The sequence below is a fragment of the Sus scrofa genome, chromosome 15, assembly GCF_000003025.6.
Source record: "Sus scrofa isolate TJ Tabasco breed Duroc chromosome 15, Sscrofa11.1, whole genome shotgun sequence".
Taxonomy (NCBI): Eukaryota; Metazoa; Chordata; class Mammalia; order Artiodactyla; family Suidae; genus Sus; species Sus scrofa.
In genome coordinates this window covers 100,600,241-100,620,523 of record NC_010457.5, presented here as the reverse complement: position 1 = coordinate 100,620,523, position 20,283 = coordinate 100,600,241, and the positions used below count along the sequence as shown (strand labels likewise).

Here is a 20,283-nt window from a genome sequence, read left to right as displayed (position 1 = left end):
GATGACCAGGGAACTCCCAAAATAGGAATTTTTTGATTTCTATCTTAGTTGAGGATCTTCTCCCTGATGTTAAAACAAATTGAAGGTAATGTAATGTACAGTTGGGGGGTAGCCTCCCTATCATTCAGGTTGCAACCCAATCAAGAAACTCTACTTGTCTTACAAATTAAATCATTACAAGAACAGAAATGCAACCTTAGAAGCAACTGAAACCCCACTTACTCTTTTTTACCCATCTCAAACCTTCCCTATTCATCTCAAAATGCTTGCGGTTATTATAAATGGTCGGGATTTAGGGAACAAAAGTCCTTCTTGGTAACAATTGCATTTTTCCTCTATTCCTCTTGAAATGTAAATATTCTATCTCATCTTCTCCAACTCTTATCAGGAGAGAAGGACTATTCTGAAAACCAGGCCTATGAAGGATCTTAAGAGTCACTTTCACAAATATTAGTAAAAAGCTCTAGCAGTCTAAGCAGGTAGCCTTAACTTATTCCATCTGCCAGAAAGACAATTTGGATCCAACTGTTCTTTTATAAACTAGTGAGTCTGACATTATTGTACCTGTCCCTTGGCTAGCATTTTTTAAACAAAACCTACAACTCCATTTTTGTCTGTCTACATGTCTATGTATGCAATGTTATAGATGTGTTTTTCTACCTCTGGATAGTATCACCGAAATTAACTTATAAAAACTATTTAATTGGCTTAAAGACAATATTAAGTATAATCTCAAAAATACAGAAACTACAAATGTTTTTCGGGGTCACATGATCTAGTATAATCTTCAGTAAATGAAAGCTAGTATAAGTTGATTTAATTAAAATAGGCATGTCTTTAGAATTATCAGCATGAACTACAATATTTGATTCTACCTAGGTAGAGTTTACTTTTTGGCCTAGTATAACTCCCTTGTTTCCGATCCCTTCTGTCTACGAATATCGTTTCTTTTGTATAGCTCCTCAGAGTTCCTTTCTATTGCAATCAGTTGCACACTACCTGATTAAAACTGATTTTTGTTCAATAAGCTCTTAAAATTTTATTATTACTCAATTTGTCTTTTAACATTACTTATAACATTTTAGAGTTCCCCTCCTCCCCGTACCCTTAAATCAGTGTCACTTGACTCTTAGGAAGAAGAGGCAGCTGAGGGAAGGTAGTATTCTCTATGGCTGGTGTTTAACATGTCAAAGAAAAATTATTTGTACCTCTTCTCTCTATACTAGTTCATTCCTTCAGATCCTAATGTCACACTAGGGTTAGTCTTTCATTACCACCCAACTAACTTTCTATTAGATATTCCACAGTTGCCTCAATTACAGCTTTGTCAAAATTATGTGAGCCCTAAAAAAACTATCACTTAACCTTGTACTTATGTTCAGGCACTGTGATAATTACATATATTTTCCAATTTAACCCTCAAAACAACCCTGGAAAGTAGCTGTGATGATTTCCATTTTAGGACCGAGGAAAGTGAGACTCAGAAGTTAGGCCATCTGCACAGATAGTAAATTAACACACTGCTAATAAGAGGCAGAGCCGAGACTCATAAACAGCACATTGAGGCCACCCCTGCTGCTTACTGCTCAAGACATCACACTTAATTGCTTCTTGGTAATCTGCACAAGTTCACAATCTTCCCTGTTAAAAGGATTTAAACTTTAAGTATTCTGAACAACTATCTCTGATTAAAGGTACCTTTAATTTCAGTCCTCCCTTTTGTTTCCCACAGAATTTGTGTGTGTGTGTGTGTGTCTTTTTGCCTTTTCTAGGGCCGCTCCTGCAACATATGGGGGTTCCCAGGCTAGGGGTCGAATTGGAGCTGTAGCTGCCAGTCGACACCAGAGCCACAGCAACACAAGATCCAAGCCACATCTGCGACCCACGCCACAGCTCACAGCAACGCCAGATCCTTAACCCACTGAGCAAGGCCAGGGATCGAACCCGCAACCTCATGGTTCCTAGTTGGATTCGTTAACCACTGAGCCACGAAGGGAACTCCCCTCCCACAGAATTTTTAAAATAATATTTTAAATATTTATATAGTGAGCTTTCACAGTTTACAAAGCACTCTATAAATAGTTGAATTTAATTTCGTGAATATTCCCTATAAATTGCAATTGCTAAATGCACTAAATTTGGCAAAATACAGACCAGCCACCCCTACCAAGTCTTGGGATTATTTTAATTCCTCCCTCCCCTTTGCTTATGATACATTTAGTATCTGTTTGATTTTTTCTATTAAAATGGCTTTTTGATTTAATTGTTCTCTACTTTTAACAGAACTACTTTGCTTAGCCCTAATCATCTAAAGCCCAAATTAACTGTTCTAGTTCCCTTAAGCCTCCATATTTCCAGTTTCTCTTCATTCTTGTCTATTCTCCACTGCTAACAGACTAACCTTCCTACAAAAATTGTGCTTACATCCCTCTCAGAGAGCTGTAGTGTTCCATTACCTAACAGTTCACATCCACCATTCTGGCAGTCAGGGCCATCTGCCAGCTGGCCTCATCTAAGCTAAGCCCTCTTGCTCAGAAATCCCAGAGTCTCTCCTCTAAGCAAGAGAGGCAAACTTTTTCCTTTGCTCATGTGTTTGTTCATTTTTGGAACTATGCTTGCTCATCCTCTTCCATAGGGTGTCCCAGCCCTGTCAGCTCCCCCCATCTCAATCCTTTACCTTCATCAAGCTTCCCTTCCATCAGCCCACCAGCCGAAAACAAACCTTCCCTTACTCTGAAGTTCTTCAAAACTGTACACAGCCTCTAGCTAACCAGGAGAGGTCCTTTGAAGTCTTCCTGACTTGTCTCATGTAAAGAATAAAGATTACAATTAACTAAGGGGTCATTTAGCACAAACTGTATCTTCTTCTGCTTTTACCTGTGCCTCTCAGGAGAAGGTAGATGCGTGACAGATGCCAGTCAAGTGAACTGAGGAGACAGGTGATTTGCTGTCTGCCTATCAGATGGCATCTCCTTCTTCCTCTTTCCCATACAGTTATTACTCTCCAGGAGGAAGGCTCTCATCAAGGCATTCCTTCTCTGGGCAGGTAACTATATGAGAAATTTTTTTGTGTATTACTTTACAAAGAGCACAGAGATGCCTCTGGCTTGCTGGTGAAAGGAGGATTAGAAGAGCCAAAGAAGGAGTTCCCGTCGTGGCGCAGTGGTTAACGAATCCGACTAGGAACCATGAGGTTGCGGGTTCGGTCCCTGCCCTTGTTCAGTGGGTTAACGATCCGGCGTTGCCGTGAGCTGTGGTGTAGTTTGCAGACGCGGCTCGGATCCTGCGTTGCTGTGGCTCTGGCGTAGGCCAGTGGCTACAGCTCCGATTGGACCCCTAGCCTGGGAACCTCCATATGCCGAGGGAGCGGCCCAAGAAATAGCAACAACAACAACCAAAAGACAAAAGACAAAAAAAAAAAAAAAAAGAAGAACCAAAGAACAACCACAACCATTCTCCCAAATCCCATAACTGGTCCTCCTCGTCAAAGGCATTTCACCTAGAGAGAGATTTTCGTTATTTGCCTCCATACCTCTGTCATTTCTCGTTGTGCAGCTTTCTTTGCTGTTTCTCTCTCAGTTTGAAATTGCTTTCTTAGAGCTTCTATGCGTTCAGCATGCAATTCTGCTTCCATTTTGGATTCTTCATTCATCCGTTCTCTGTTTTGAAAAGACAGATGATAAATCACCTTTAGAAAATAACTTAGGAGGTAAGAATGAGTTAGTAACTGTCCAAATAGGTTGTGATTTACAAATGGGAAACAGATCAGCCACCAGGTGATCATCCAGCTCGCTGATCTGGAGCTCATTAACAGAAAAAAAAAAAAAAAATAAGCATTAAAAAACAAAAAGTCACTCCAGAAAGAGAGATCCACCCAAAAGAGAAACACATACTCTTGTTTTAACCAATATTAAGTGAACTGAGCTAGCAACATTTCACCAGAACATAAAATTTGCACAGATCACAAATGTAGAAGATACTATCTCTGCTTTAGTTTATACCTGTCTGCTATATCAGTATGTTTACTACCTGAAAGAAATAAAGATTTGTATGTACGAGGCACTTTCCTTGGGTATCAGTGTTCATGGGATGTTAATCATGTTTCAATCATATTTCTCTAGGAGTTCCTGTCATGGCTCAGTGGTAATGAACCCACTAGAATCCATGAGGATGTGAGTTTGATCACTGGCCTTGCTCAGTGGGTTAAGGATCTGGCGTTGCTGTGAGCTGTGGCGTGGGTCGCAGATGTGGATTGGATCTCGTGTTGCTATGGCTGTTGCTGTGATGTAGGCTGGAGGCTGCAGCTCCAATTCAACCCCTAGCCTGGGAATTTCCATATGTCGAGGGTGCTGCCCTAAAAAGAAAAAAAAAATTTATCTAGATACAGTTTAAGAAAAAGCTTTAGTAGCTTGACCTGAACTTGATGGGTTTGACCTAACTAATTCAGGCCAAAAATGAAAACAATGAATGGTCTAGCATCTGTTAGATGGAGTTATCCCATTCCCAGAGGGGTTATTCCCATCCGGGCTGCTGCTATTCCTTTTCTAATTCATGCTTTTAAAAGACACATAAGTTTTTGATAGAAAAGGTTTGGCAAAAAAAAAAAAAAAAAAAAAAAAAAAACCAAGTGTCCCTTCCAACTTGGTGTAAGCTTCATGTACAGAGGAAGATGGACACCAGAGGGAGGAAGAGTTAAAGGGAGCGTACCCAGCCAACCAGTGTCCATTGCAGCTCAGCTACACCTGTCTCCTTCAAAGCTCTGCTAGGAGTACAAGCTCAAAGTAGGGAGAAGGGTTTAACTGGTTTATGTGAATGAGCCAAACGTACTCTCCCAGAGGAGCTTCCCTAATTTCACCGTGACTGTGCTGCCCTTACTTGAAGGTTTCCAAATTCTGTAGCTCTTGTTCTTTGTTTTCCAATTTCTCTTGAACATGATCAAGCTTTGTTTGCAGATGATTATTTGTCTGGAGAGCTTGCTCCAGGCTCATAGCCAGTTTCCTGTTGTCTTCTCTAGCAATGTCTAGAGCTTTCTGCAGAGGCTCCATCTGAAAGATAGAAGATTGTTTTTAATTGCACCGTAACAGATACAGGAAGTCCATAACACTATATATTCACTCTTTATACTTTAAAAAAATTATTACTTGGAATTAGAAGTGAAGACTCCAGATGCCTGGAATATATATGTGAGAATTTATTACAGACAGTACTTAGGAGATGCTTAGAAGGCGATGGAAAGGGTATGCTCCATTAGTCACTAGAGAGATTTGGAAAATAGAGCCAACTTATTTATCTTAATTTCTAAAATTTTAAACTAGTTAGTAAATTCCTGATCCTATGACTCTCTGGTCTCACTGCCTACATAGATAAGAAGTGGCAACTGTTCCTTGTGTATCCTCCTAGAAAAACCTTATTTATATGAATTTATCTCTGTGTATTTTACATATGTGCATATGTACAGATACATATTCAGGTGTGTATACACCTGTGAACACACATGTGAGTATGTGTCTCCTTACCTAGTAGGATCACTCTAGCTACTTATGACTGAAGTTATATTTTCTAAGCCATTTAACTTCTATAATCACTTGTGCATTAATACGTGAAAAGAATATAGACTGTATAAGACGAGGAATTAGACATAATTGTGGTCCTGGCTTGCCAATAAATAACTCACTGTAAGATTATAGACCCATTTCTAATTTGTAAATATGTCACTGTCCAAAACTCAGACTTTGGAAATTTACTTGATTGTTTTACTCCATTTTTTCCAAATAGCAATATCCCAATAAAATAAAAAATATCAACATTACCATCTATATAAACCTGGCCTCTACCTCACTGTTGTGCTGGGCATCCACCACAAGCATTCTGGCCTGCCACTGATCCACTTCTGCTTCCAGCTTTTGCACCCGCTGTTGATTTAGAGCCCTAAAATGGAGAGCACAGAGCTATTAAAAAGAACCATCTAGAAGTTATACAATTGGGAGTTACACGGCACTCTTCCAGGAAGTTCAAATGACATATGTTGTGGGCAATATAGACACTCAGATTATCTGAGAGTTGGCAGGTGATAATATGTAGCCTCAGCTGTAGTCTGCAGTAGTTAGGTTAAGAAACTAATTCTCCTGAGCATTAAATATTTGTCCCATCTATGAATCAATTTAGCATGATACATTAAACTATCAATGTTAATTACTAACTTATGGGCTGGTAATTTTATACTATATATATCATTAGTATACCTCTAGCTGGACTGGCTTGCTCTTGGGATTTTTTGCTTTTTACCTAGAATTTCGTGAATAAACTATTTTTAATACCATCCCCTTGACTTTTTTTTTTAATTCAAAAGTAATATAGAGTCATAGTATGTAAAAAAACACAATGAAAAATATAAAAGTTGGAGTTCCCATTGTGGCACAGTGGTCAACGAATCTGACTAGGAACCATTAGGCTGCAGGTTCGATCCCTGGCCTTGCTCAGTGGGTTAAGGATCTGGCGTTGCCCTGAGCTGTGGTGTAGGTCGCAGATGCGGCTTGGATCCCATGTTGCCGTGGCTCTGGTGTAGGCCGGTGGCTACAGCTCCGATTGGACCCCTAGCCTGAGAACACCCATATGTTGCAGGAGCAGCCCTAGAAAAGGCAAAAAGACAAAAAAAAAAAAAAAAAAAAAAGAAAGAAAAAAGAAAAATATAAAAGTCATTTGTTCTCCCATAATAGAGAGGCAATGTGCAGCATTAATACACACATTATATCATAAAGGCCTTATTAAACTCAAACCATTTGCTCATTAACTTAAAGGGGAAAGGTTTATATAATTTTTGAAACAAAGGAGTTCATTTATAAAGCATGGCTAGAAGTAGTTCTTAGAATGATTCACTAAAATAATGATTAATCTTAAAAAGGACATTAACAAATGGATAATTAATACAAACAAAGGTAGGTGCTTAGCTTCAATTACCTTGACAATTACTATTCTGTAGACCCAAGGGCAGATTTATATGGTATAGAAAACAGCAAGGATAGGAGTTCCCACTGTGGTTCAGTGGTAGTGAACCCAACTAGTTAGTATCCATGAGGATGAAAGTTTGATCCCCAGCCTCACTCAGTGGGTTAAGGATCCAGCTGTGGTGAAGGTCACAGATGCAGCTTGGACTCGGATCCCACGTTGCTGTGGCTGTGGTGTAGACTGGCAGCAGCAGCTCTGATTCAATCCCTAGCCTGTGAACCTCCATATGCTGCAAGTGCAGCCCCAAAAAAGCAAAAACAAAACAAAACAAAACAAAAAACAAAAAACAAAACCAACAAAAGAAAACAGCAAGATACCCATTTACTTCACTACAAAATATGGGAGTTTTGAATTTTTGGAAATCATATTTACTCTAATTCTAGATTTTCCTGAATTTGCTAGTTCTTTAAATATCATTTGGCTAATTTTTCCACAAAGCAAGCAATATAAAGTGACTGTTTTTGTTTGTTTGTTTGTTTGTTTTTGTCTTTTTGCCATTTCTTGGGCTGCTCCCCAGCATATGGAGGTTCCCAGGCTAGGGGTTGAATCGGAGCTGTAGCCACCGGCCTACACCAGAACCACAGTAACATGGGATCTGAGCCGAGTTTGCGACCTACACCACAGCTCACAGCAATGCCGGATCCTTAACCCACTGAGCGAGGCCAGGGATTGAACCCGCAACCTCATGGTTCCTCATCGGATTCGTTAACCACTGAGCCACGACGGGAACTCCTAAGGTGACTGTTTCTTAATTGCACACTGTTCCTTACTATGATTCAGCAGAAAAATGCAAGTACAAAAACAGAAAAATCATCTCTGGTACCTTTCTTTCTTGAGGCCTGCAATCTCTGAATCCCTCCGCCCAAGCTCTATTTGCACCTTTTCCAGAGCACCTTGCATCTTACTGTGAGAAGCCAACACATTCTCCAACATGATTGTAACTTTGCAGTTGTCTTCTTTAGCCTCTGCCAATTGTCGCTGAAAGTTCCCCACCTAATAGAAAGTAGAACAAGATAAAGATATCTGGATCCTTTCTGGTTATGCTTCTGCTGCTGAGTCCCATGACTTCCAAAAAAGAGTATGGAAACCAGGTCTGTAGAATGCTAAGAGGAACAATTTTACCTTGTTCAAGTTATTGTGACTTTGAGAAAAAGAAAACTAGACCCTAAACCCTATGAAATCACTCTGTAGCGCTTGCTAACTACTGTCATGTCACAGCACATATATTAACTAGAAGCATCAGGATCAACAAATTCTTGGGTCTAGAGGTGGTCTCAGGCTGGCCCTCGCTGGCCCCGCTCAGCTAATCTTACCACGGTGGCAGAAGATAACACGTCTGAATTCCACCAGAATTATCTGAGGTAAAAAGACCATAAGAAATTGGAAACTGCTGAAGAATGATGTAACTCAACAGCCCTCTCAAGAAGTCTGGGATGTGACATCTCTTTCCAATGAGCACAAACACTGTGTTAAGTAAAAGCATTTGATGATTTAATTCAACATAAAATCATAATAGTATTATATCACGTTAATAAAACATAAATAGGTGATTATTATTACCAAGGTCAGATGTGTTAGGAAGATGCATTCAGGAAGGAAAAAAAAAAAACAAAAAAAAACACCTTTGAGAGTTAGATCATGTATTTTTATGGGAAATACTTTTTTTTTTTTTTTTTTTTTTTTTGTCTTTTGTCCTTTCTAGGGCTGCACCCATGGTACATGGAGGTTCCTAGGCTAGGGGTCTAATTTTTTTGTCTTTTGTCTTTTCTAGGGCTGCACCCATGGTACATGGAGGTTCCTAGGCTAGGGGTCTAATTGGAGCTGTAGCCGCCGGCCTAAACCAGAGCCATAGCAGTGCAGGATCTGAGCCACATCTGCAACCTACACCACAGCACATGGCAACAGCAGATCCTTAACCCACTGAGCAAGGCCAGGGATTGAACCCGAAACCTCATGGTTCCTAGTCGGATTCATTAATCACTGAGCCATGATGGGAACTCCTATGGGAAATACTTTAAAATTCTTCTAACGTTATCTTTTCTCTAGGAAAAAAAAAATCCCTTTCTGATCAATTCTCTATCTTTTTTACTAAATGTAATAAAAAATGAAAGACTAGGGCTCATGAGAGACTTCAGAAGCACTCCATCTCAGTAACAGACTTTAGTAAGGACTGATGCCTTGCCTTCTTGTTCTCCCTGTCCTCCAAGGCCTCAAGGTCCCCTTTCAACTTCTGACTCTCTTTCAGGGCTGCATCACGACCCTTCACTGCTCGTGAGAGCTCCTCTTCATTCTTTTCAAGAATAGATTTCACCTTTGTAGAAAAATGAAATGAAAATGATTTTCTCAAAGCACAATTAATCCACAATTACAATAAGGCACAGAAGTTTAGAAACCAAACAGAAAATGTTTAATTAAATATGCTTATCCACTATTATAAATAAAAACCAGCATTAGTAGCTGTTTTTTCCCCTAAAAACTATAAAGCAAAAAAAAAATTGTTAATTAACTGGGCAAATCTCTAACATATGTTAATCTCTATGAAAGCACTGAATGAGGGATAAAGGAGATAAGACTATGACAGTAAGATGACAAGGGGGAGAAATTGATTATCATATAACTTGAAAACACAATGTAAATTAACATAATAAAAGCAGAGATGTTTACTACAGTACTAAATAGTGTTAAGAAAACAGTGTTACAGATGAACTAATCCTAACTAGAAGTATCAGAATTTCATATCCCTGAAACACTTTTAGAATATACAATCATTTCAGATAATCAGTAGTTTTAAATACTGCTCTCTTAAAAGACATGTTATTTAGAAATAATTATGGCTTCACAGGATGTTACACAATTAGTGCAGAGTCCCCATGCACTCTTCACCCTGCTTCTAAAGGTGACATCCTATATTGTTGTAGTTCAACATTAAAAGCAGGAAATTGACTTTGGTAGATGACTATTAAGTGGACTACAGAATTTAGTTTTCACCATTTTTTAAACATACATTCATCTATGTATGTACCTGTGTGCAAAGCTATGGAGTTCCTGTATTGGCTCAGTGGTTAACGAAACCGACTAGGAACCATGAGGTTTTGGGTTCAGTCCCTGGACTTTCTCAGTGGGTTAAGGATCCAGCGTTGCCATAAGCTGTGGAGTAGGTCGCAGACACGGCTTGGATCCCACCTTGCTGTGGCTCTGGTGTAGGCCAGTGTCTACAGCTCTGATTAGGCCCCTAGCCTGGGAACCTCCATATGCCACAGGTGTGGCCCTAAAAGGACAAAAGACAAAAAACAAAACAAAACAAAACTCTAGGTATTTGATCTCATGCTTGTATTCCTGGGACCACCAAAATCAAGATATAGAACTGAGAGTGTGGAGACAAGACGGCAGAGTAGTAGGACTCAAGCTCACCTCCTCTCAATGAAAACACTAAAATTACAACTAACTGCTGAACAATCATCAACAAAATAGACTGGAAGCTACTAAAAAGATATCCTACACCCAAAGACAAAAAAGAAGCCACATCAAGATGTTAGTAAGGGCACTTTCATGACATAAGCAATCCAATGACTGCTGGGTAGGAAACCCACAAACTGGAAAATAACTATATTGCAGAGGCTCTGGAGTTGAGTTCTGAACCCCGCATCGGGTTCCCCAGCCTGGGGGTCTAGCACTGGGAGGAGGAGCCTCCAGAGCATTTGATGTTGAAAGGCCAGCAGGGTTTGAGCACATGAGCTCTACGGAAGTGGGGAAAACAGAGAATCTACTCTTGGAGAGTGTGCACAGGGTTTTATGTGCACTGGGTCCCAGGGAAAAGCAAGGATTCCATAGGAATCTGGGTCAGACCTACCTGCAGATGTTGGAGGGTCTCCTGGGAAAGCAGGGTGTGGCTGTGGCTTGCTGTGGGGGCAGGACATTGGAAGCTGAGATCCCAGGAAATAATTATTGGTGTAAGCTCCTGTGCAGGCTGCCATTTTGGAAGAATATGGCCTCACCCATTAGGGCTGAGAAGCCCCAGGCCAAACAACAAACAGAGTGGGAACACAGCCCCACCTATCAGCTGCCTAAAGTCCTTCCAGGCACACAGCGACCTTGAATCATACCCAGAGACAACGCCCCACCTGCTAGAAGGACAAGACTCAGCTCCACCTACCAGTGGGCAGGCACCAGTCCCTCCCATCAGTAAACCTACCATGAGCCCCTGTATCAAGTTCACCCACAAGGGAGTAGATACCTGAAGCAGGAGAGGCCATAACCCTGTAGCCTGCAAAAAGGAGACCAAACAGAAAACTACACAAAATGAAACAGCAGAGAAATATGAGCAGATGAAGGAATAAGACAAAACCCTAGAAAACCAGCTAAATAAACTGGAGATAAGCAATCTCCATGAAAAAGACTTTGTAGAGTAATCACAGTACAGATAACCCAAGATCTCGGAAAAAACTAAAGGCAAAAATCAATATACTACAAGAAATGTTTAACAAAGAAATAGAAGATTTAAAGATTAAACAAGGAGAGATGCAAAATAAAATAACTGAAGTCAAAAATTCACTAAAAGGAACCAGTAGCAGAATATGGGAGGCAGAGGAACGAATAAGTAAGGTGGAAGAAGACTGGTGGAAATCACTGATATGGAACAGAATAAAAGAAAAAAAGAATGAAAAGAAATGAGAACAGTCTAAGAGAACTCTGGCTACAGCTTTAAATGCACCAACATTCACATCATAGAGGTGCTAGAAGGAGAAGAAAATATTTGAAGAAATAATAGCTGAAAACTTTTCACTAACATGGGAAAGGAATCATTCCCTTAAATCCAGGAAGCAAAACAAATACTGTATAGAATAAACCCAAGGAGGAACACCATAAGACAAATATTAATCAAACTGACCAAATTTAAAGACAAAGAGGAAAGATTGAGAGCAGCTAGAGAAAAGCAACAAATAACATACAAGGGGAACCCTGATAAGATTATCAGCTGATTTTTCAGCAGAAACTCTGCAGGCCAGAAGGGAGTGGCACAATATACTTAAAATGGTGAAAGGAAAAAACCTACAACTAAGAGTATTCTACCCAGCAAGGCTCTCATTCCAATTTAAAGGAGAAATCAAAAGCTTTACAGACAAGCAAAAACTCAAGAGAATTCAGCACCAACAAACCAGCTTTACAACAAGTACTTAGGGAATTTCTCTAGGTAGAAAAGGTCACAATTAGAAACAAGAAAACTACAAATGGGAAGGCTCACCAGTAAAGGCAAACACATAGTAAATGTAGGAAATCATCCACAAATATGATATCAAACCCAGCAATTATGAGGGCAGGATATTGGAGATGCATTTGCAATTAAGAGACCAGCAACTTAAAACGATCGTGTTTGTGTGTGTGTGTATTTCACTCCTATACCAAAACTTCATGGTACCTGCAAACCAAAAATCTACAATAGATACACACAAAAATAAGAAAAAGCAATCCAAACACAACGCTAAAGACAATCATCAAACCACAAGAGAATAAAAGAAGGGAAGAAGAAAGACCAACAAAAACAAATCCAAGACAATGATTAAAATGGCAATAAAAACATACATATTAATAATTACCTTAAATGTAAATGGACCAAATGCTCCAACCAAAAGACATACACTGGCTGAGTGGATACAAAACAAGACCTATATATATGCTGTTTACAAGAGGACCACTTTAGTTCTTGGGACATATACAAACTGAAAGTGAGAGGATAGAAGAAGATATTCCATGCAAATGGAAATCAAAAGCTGGAGTACCAATAGTTATATGAGACAAAATAGACTTTAGGACAGTTACAAGAGACAAAAGAAGATCATTACATAATAAATCAAAGGATCAATCCAAGAAGAAGATATGACAATTATATATGCATCCAACATATAAGACAACTGCTAATAGCCATAAAAGAAGAAATAGACAACAACGCAATAATAGTGGGTGACTTTAACACCCCACTAATAGCAATAGACAGATCATCCAGACAAAAAAAATCAATAAAACGCAGCCTTAAATGATGTATTAGACCAAATGGACTTTGTTTTTATTTATAGAATATTGTATCCAAAAGCAGCAGAATACACATTCTTCTCAAGTGCACAAAATACATTCTCTAGGTTAGATCACATTCTGGACCACAAAACAAGCTCAGTAATTTAAGAAAATTGAAATCATATCAAGCATCATTTCTGATCACATTGCTATAAAACTAGAAATCAACAAGAAAAAAAAACTGCAAAAAACCCCACAAACACATGGACACTAAACAATATGGTACTAAATAACCAATGGATCACTGAAGAAATCAAAGAGGAAATTTAAAAAATATACCTAGAGGGAGTTACTGTCATGGCATAGTGGAAATGAATCCAATTAGGAACCACTCACTCAGTGACCTCACTCAGTGGGTTAAGGATCCGGCATTGCTGTGAGCTGTGGTATCAGCAGCAGACACGGCTCGAATCTGGCGTTGCTGTGGCTGTGGTATAGACTGGCAGCTACAGCTCTGATTAGACCCCTAGCCTGGGAACCTCCACATGCCATGGGTGTGGCCCTAAAAAGATATATATATATATATATATATATATATATATATAGAGAGAGAGAGAGAGAGAGAGAGAGAGAGAGAGAGAGACACACACAGAGACAGAGACAAATGACAATGAAGACATAATGATCCAAAGCCTATGAGATGTAGCAAAAGCAGTTTTAGGAGGGAAGCTTATAACAATATAGGCCTACCTCAGGAAACAAAAAAATTCTCAAATAAACATCCTAACCTTACACCAAAGACAGCTAAAGAAAGAAGAATAAACAAAACATAAAGTGAGTAGAAGAAATAAAAAAGATCAGAGCATTCTAAATAAGATAGAGGTGAAGAAAACAATAGAGAAGGTCAGTGAAACTAAAATCTAGTTTTTTGAAAAGATCAACAAAATTGATAAAACCCTGGGTAGACTCATAAAAAAAAAAAAAAAAGAGACAGGTCTCAATAAAATTAGAAATGAAAAAGGAGAAGTTACAATGGTCATCAAAGAAATGCAAAGGATCACAAGGGACTACTACAAGCAACTATAGGCCAATAAAATGGGCAACCTAGAAAAAAAATATTCAAATTCTTATAAAGACTGGACCAGGAAGAATAGAAAATATTAATGGACCAATAACAAGTACTGAAATTGAAACTATGATTTAAAAACTCCCAACAAGAAAACAGTTTCAAATGATGCAACTGACAAGGGCTTAATCTCTAGAATATATAAACAACTTATACAACCCAACAGCAAAAAAACCAATCAATCAATGGAAAAATGGGCAAAAGACCTGAATAGACATTTCTCCAAAGAAGATATACAGATGGCCAACAAACACATGAAAAAATGCTCAACATCGCTGATTATGAGAGAAATGCAAATCAAAACTACCATGAGATATCACCTCACACCAGTCAGAATGGCCATCATTAATAAATCCACAAATAACAAGTGCTGGAGGGGCTGTGGAGAAAAGGGAACCCTCCTGCACTGTTGGTGGGAATGTCAGCTCGTACAGCCACTATGGAGAACAGTTTGGAGATACCTTAGAAATCTATACATAGAACTTCCATATGACCCCGCAGTCCCACTCTTGGGCATCTATCCGGACAAAACTCTACTTAAAAGAGACACATGCACCCGCATGTTCATTGCAGCACTATTCACAATAGCCAGGACATGGAAACAACCCAAATGTCCATCAACAGATGATTGGATTCGGAAGAGGTGGTATATATACACAATGGAATACTACTCAGCCATAAAAAAGGATGACATAATGCCATTTGCAGCAACATGGATGGAACTAGAGAACCTCATACTGAATGAAATGAGCCAGAAAGACAAATACCGTATGATATCACTTATAACTGGAATCTAATATCCAGCACAAATGAACATCTCAGAAAAGAAAATCATGGACTTGGAGAAGAGACTTGCGGCTGCCTGATGGGAGGGGGAGGAAGTGGGAGGGATCAGGAGCTTGGGCTTATCAGACACAACTTAGAATAGATTTACAAGGAGATCCTGCTGAATAGCATTGAGAACTTTGTCTAGATACTCATGTTGCAACAGAAGAAAGGGTGGGGGAAAAATATAATTGTAATGTATACATGTAAGGATAACCTGACCCCCTTGCTGTACAGTGGGAAAATAAAAAACAAACAAACAAACAAACAAACAAAAACTCCCAACAAACAAAAATTCAGGACTAAATGGCTTCACAAATGAATTCTATCAAACATTTCAAGAAGAGTTAACACTTGATCATCTGATACAAAAATAAACCAATTGGGCCTAATTAAACTCAAAAGTTTATGCAGCAAAGGAAACCATAAACAAAACGAAAAAATAATCCACAGAATGGGAGTAAATAACTGCAAATTATGTGACTGACAAGGGATTAATCTACAAAATATACAAACAACTCATATAGCTCAATACCAAAACAACAACAACCCAATCAAAAAATGGACATAAGACCTAAATGAGCATTTCTCCAAAGACATACAGGTGGTCAAAAAACATAAAAAGATGCTCAACATAGCTAATTATTAGAGAAATGCAAATCAAAACTACTATGAGGTACTACCTTATACCAGCCAGAATGGCCATCATCAAAAAGTCTACAAACAATAAATGCTGGAGAGGGTGCAGAGAAAAGGGAACCCTCCTATAGTGTTGGTAGGAATGTAAATTTGTACAACCACTATGAAAAACGGTATAGAGGTTCCTTAAAAAACTAAAAATAGAACTACCATATGATCAGAAATCCCCTCCTGGGCATCTATCTGGAGAAAACCGTAATTTGAAAAGATACATGCATCCCAATATTCATTACAGCACTATTTGCCACAGCTAAGATATGAAAACAACCTAAACGTCCATTTACAGAGAAATGGATAAAGAAGATGTGGTACATATATACAATGGAATATTACTCAGCTATAAAAAAAAGAATGAAATAATTGCCATTTGCAACAATGTGGATGGACCTAGAGATTATCATACTATGTGAAACTAGACAGTGAAAGACAGACATCATATGATATCACTTATATATGGAACACTTAAAAAGATACAAATGAACCTATTTGCACAACAGAAACAGACTCAGTCTTTGAAAACAAACTTAGGGTTCCCAAAGAGGACAGGTGGAGGGGGGAGGGATGGACAGGTTTGGGATTGGCATATGCATTCTAAAGTATGTGGAATGATTGGCCAGTGGGGACCTGCAGTATAGTACAGAGAACTCTACCCAATATTCTGTGATGATCTATGTGGGAAAAGAATCTGAAAGAGGAGTTCCCGTTGTGGCACAGTGGAAACGAATCCAACTAGTGACCATGAGATTGTGGGTTCGTCCCTGGTCTCACTCAGTGGGTAGGCATTGCCATGAGCTGTGGTGTAGGCTGCAGAATTGGCGCGGATCCTGCATTGCTGTGGCTGTGGGAAAATAAAAAACAAACAAACAAACAAACAAACAAAGGCCGGCAGCAACAGCTCCGATTCAACCTTTAGCCTGGGAACCTCCATATGCCGCGGGTGTGGCCCTAAAAAAAAAAAAAAAAAGGAATCTGAAAGAGAATGGATATGTGTACATGTTGTATAACTGCCTCACTTCGTTGCACAGTGGAAATCATCACAACATTGTAAATCAACTATAATAAAACTTTAGAAAATGAAAAAACGTTAAACATTTAAAAATAATTTTTTGTATAAATAATACATTCACATTATTTTTTAAACAGCTTCACTGAGATATACTTGACCTACAATAAGCTGTGAATATTTAAAGCGTTCAATTTTGATATATGTATCAACTCTTGAGACCATCATCACAATGACGAACATTTCCGTTATCTGAAAAGTTCTCTCATGCCTTTTTGTAATCTCCTCCTTCTACCTCTCCATGTTCCTACATGTCCGCCCAAGGCCACCACTGACCTGTTTTCTGTCACAATATATTTGTTTTTATTTTCTAAAATTTTATATAAATGAAATCATATTTTATGCACTCATTTTTGAATGGTTTCTTTCACTCAGCAGCTATTTTGAGATTCAATCAATCTTCTGCAGGTATCAATAGCTCATTCCTTTCTGTTGCTGAACCGTATTCTATTATCTGATCACCTGCCAGACACCCGAGTTGTTCCAGTTTTAAGCTGTTACAAATAGAACTGTTCTGGACAGTGGTGTATAAATCTTTATGTAGATATATGCTTTCATTTATCTTTGGTAAATATTCAGGAATGGACTGGCTGGGTCATAGGATAGTAAAAATGTTTTACTTGTAAAGAAACTGTCAAACTACTGTCCAAAGTGGTTGAAAGATTTTACATTCACTTTAGCAATGTTAAGAGTTCTTTCACATCTTCACTACCACTTGGTATAATCAGGGTACGGTAGTATCTCCTTCCAGTAGTGCATGGTAGTATCTCACTGTGGTCTTAACTTGCATTTCCATAATGACTGATGTGTAACACTTTTTCAAGTGCTTATTTATCCTCTTTTTGGTGAAATACGTGTTCAAATACTTTGCCCATTCTCTTTATTGGGTTGTTTCCTTCTTAGTGAGTTTTGAGAGTTTTTAATACATTCTGGAGGCAAAACCTTTGTTGATAACATGGTTTGCAAATTTTCTTCCCCAGCGTCTTCATTTTCTTAAAAAGGTCTTTGAAGAGCATAAGCTGTCAATTTCTTTTTTCTTTATGGATCTCGCTTTTGATGTCAAATCTAAAAAAATCTTTGTGTAATTCAGGATCAGAAAGATTTCTTCCTGTACTTTCTTCTAGAAGTTTTATGGTTTAAGGTTTTACATTTGGGTTCTCATCCATTTTGAGTTAATTTTTATATATGGGAAAAGGTCTGGATCAAAGATATTTTTTCTTGTTTTTACTATGATAACCATTTGTAGAAAAGACCGTCCTCTCTCTATAGATTTGTTGAAAATAAAATGATCATAAGTTTATTCTGGATAGGTAGCTCATTAACTTTATTCTTAAGGTACAAAAGGATAAAGTAAAAATCCCCTAGCCACCCAGTTTCCATCCTCAAAAATAATGTTGCCAATTTATTATGATTCATTTTAGAGAATCTATGCAAAAGTGAATAGTATGCATATATTATTCATTCTTCCACTCTTTTGCACACAAATAGTACAGTTCTATGTATACTCTTCTGATACTGTTTTAACCTAATATATATGTTATTAAGGTATAGATCATAGTGTGTGTATATATCTTCTATAACATATAGTATATATACTATATCTTTTATAATATATAGTATATATATTATATCTACTATTATCATATATATATATATATATAAAATATCTTCAAACACTGGAGTTCCCGTCATGGCGCAGTGGTTGACGAATCCGACTAGGAACCATGAGGTTGCGGGTTCGGTCCCTGCCCTTGCTCAGTGGGTTAACGATCCGGCGTTGCCGTGAGCTGTGGTGTAGGTTGCAGATGTGGCTTGGATCCCGCGTTGCTGTGGCTCTGGCGTAGGCCGGCGGCTACAGCTCCGATTCGACCCCTAGCCTGGGAACCTCCATATGCCGCGGGAGCTGCCCAAGAAATAGCAAAAAGACAAAAAAAAAAAAAAAATCTTCAAACACTATTTCAAACCATGGATACACCATGATTTGTTTAGCCAGTCTCTTATTGATGGAATTTTGGTTGTTCCTGGTCTTTTGCTATTAACAAACAATACTGGAGTTCCCGTTGTGGCACAGAGGTTAACGAATCTGACTAGGAACCATGAGGTTGCAAGTTCATTCTCTGACTTTGCTCAGTGGGTTAAGGATCCAGCGTTCCTGTGAGCTGTGGTATAGGTGGGAGACACGGCTCGGATCTGGCATTGCCATTTCTAGGGCTGCTCCTGTGGCATATGGAGGTTCCCAGGCCAGGGGTCTAATCAAAGCTGTAGCCGCCGGCCTACACCAGAGCCACAGCTCATGGCAATGCTGGATCCTTAACCCACTGAGGCCAGGGATTGAACCCGCAACCTCATGGTTCCTAGTCGGATTCGTTAACCACTACACCACGACGGGAACTCCCTTCTTTTTAAAATTATTATTATAATTTATTTGCAATTTTGTGCCAATTTCTACTGTATAGCAAAGTGACCCGGTCATACATATACATACATACATACATACATATATATATATATATATATATTCCCTTTCTTATATTATCTTCCATCATGGTCTATTCCAAGAGACTGGATATAGTTCCCTGTGCTAATAGCAGGAGGACCTCATTGCTTATCCATTCTAAGTGTAATACTATGCATCTACTGTATTTCTATTTTATTATTTTTTTAATTATTTACTTAATTGGCCACACCTGGAGCCTGCAGAAGTTCCAAATCCATACTGCTACTAGCAGCAATAATGCCAGATGTTTAACCAGGGAGCTCACATGTATTTCTATTTTAAAATCTAGCTTTACCCAAATACTTTAATATAAATGTTAACATTATTAACATATTAACAAATTTTTAGAAATGAAAATTAGATTAAAAAAATTCTTGGAGTTCCTAAAGTTCCCATTGTGGCTCAGTGGTTAATGAATCCAACTAGGAACCATGAGGTTGCGGGTTTGATTCCTGGCCTTGCTCAGTGGGTTAAGGATCCGGCGTAGCCATGAACTGTGGTGTAGGTTGCAGACGTGGCTCGGATCCCGCGTTGCTGTGGCGCTGCTCCAATTAGACCCCTAGCCTGGGAACCTCCACATGCCGTGGGAGCAGCCCTAGAAATGGCAAAAAGACAAAAAAACAAAAACAAAAACAAAAACAAAAAAACAAAAAATTCTTGGAGTTCCTGCTGTAGTGCAACGGGATCAGTGGTGTCTCTGCAGTGCCAGGATGCAGGTTAGATCTCCGGCCTGGCACAGTGGGTTAAAGGATCCAGTGCTGCCGCCACTGCAGCCTAGGTTGCAACTGTGGCTCAGATCTGATCCTTGGCCTGGGAACTTCATATGCCATGGGGAGGCCAAAAATGAAACAAAAACAAAAACCAACAAAAAAAGCCTCAATGGTTACTGTTAAGCCAAATCTGACATTTCTATGTCAAAAACAAAAATTAAGTAGGTGACGGCCAGAACGATGATTCTGAGCTATACTATCAGTTGTTCATATTTATGAAGAAGTAATTTCCTCGTCACTCACACCTCAAAACGTTATCTTACTAGATGTTACTATTTTTCTTCATTGT

General features: G+C 38.8%; 1 protein-coding gene across 18 annotated transcripts in view; it reads right to left on the bottom strand.

Moving 5' to 3' along the window:
* The window catches only part of CCDC150 (coiled-coil domain containing 150), a 95,186-nt gene that overhangs the window by 14,055 nt on the left and 60,848 nt on the right, over positions 1 to 20,283 (bottom strand). For 15 of the 18 annotated variants that reach the window (XM_021074909.1, XM_021074911.1, XM_021074918.1 and 12 more), the window contains 5 exons: positions 9,188 to 9,316; positions 7,829 to 7,998; positions 5,835 to 5,928; positions 4,876 to 5,045; positions 3,533 to 3,659 (listed from right to left, as the gene is read on the bottom strand). In XM_021074909.1, coding sequence (XP_020930568.1) covers positions 3,533 to 3,659; positions 4,876 to 5,045; positions 5,835 to 5,928; positions 7,829 to 7,998; positions 9,188 to 9,316 — 690 coding nt within the window. The remainder of the gene's footprint in view (positions 1 to 3,532; positions 3,660 to 4,875; positions 5,046 to 5,834; positions 5,929 to 7,828; positions 7,999 to 9,187; positions 9,317 to 20,283) is intronic. The other 3 variants (XM_021074914.1, XM_021074920.1, XM_021074923.1) reach the window with 1 other exon arrangement.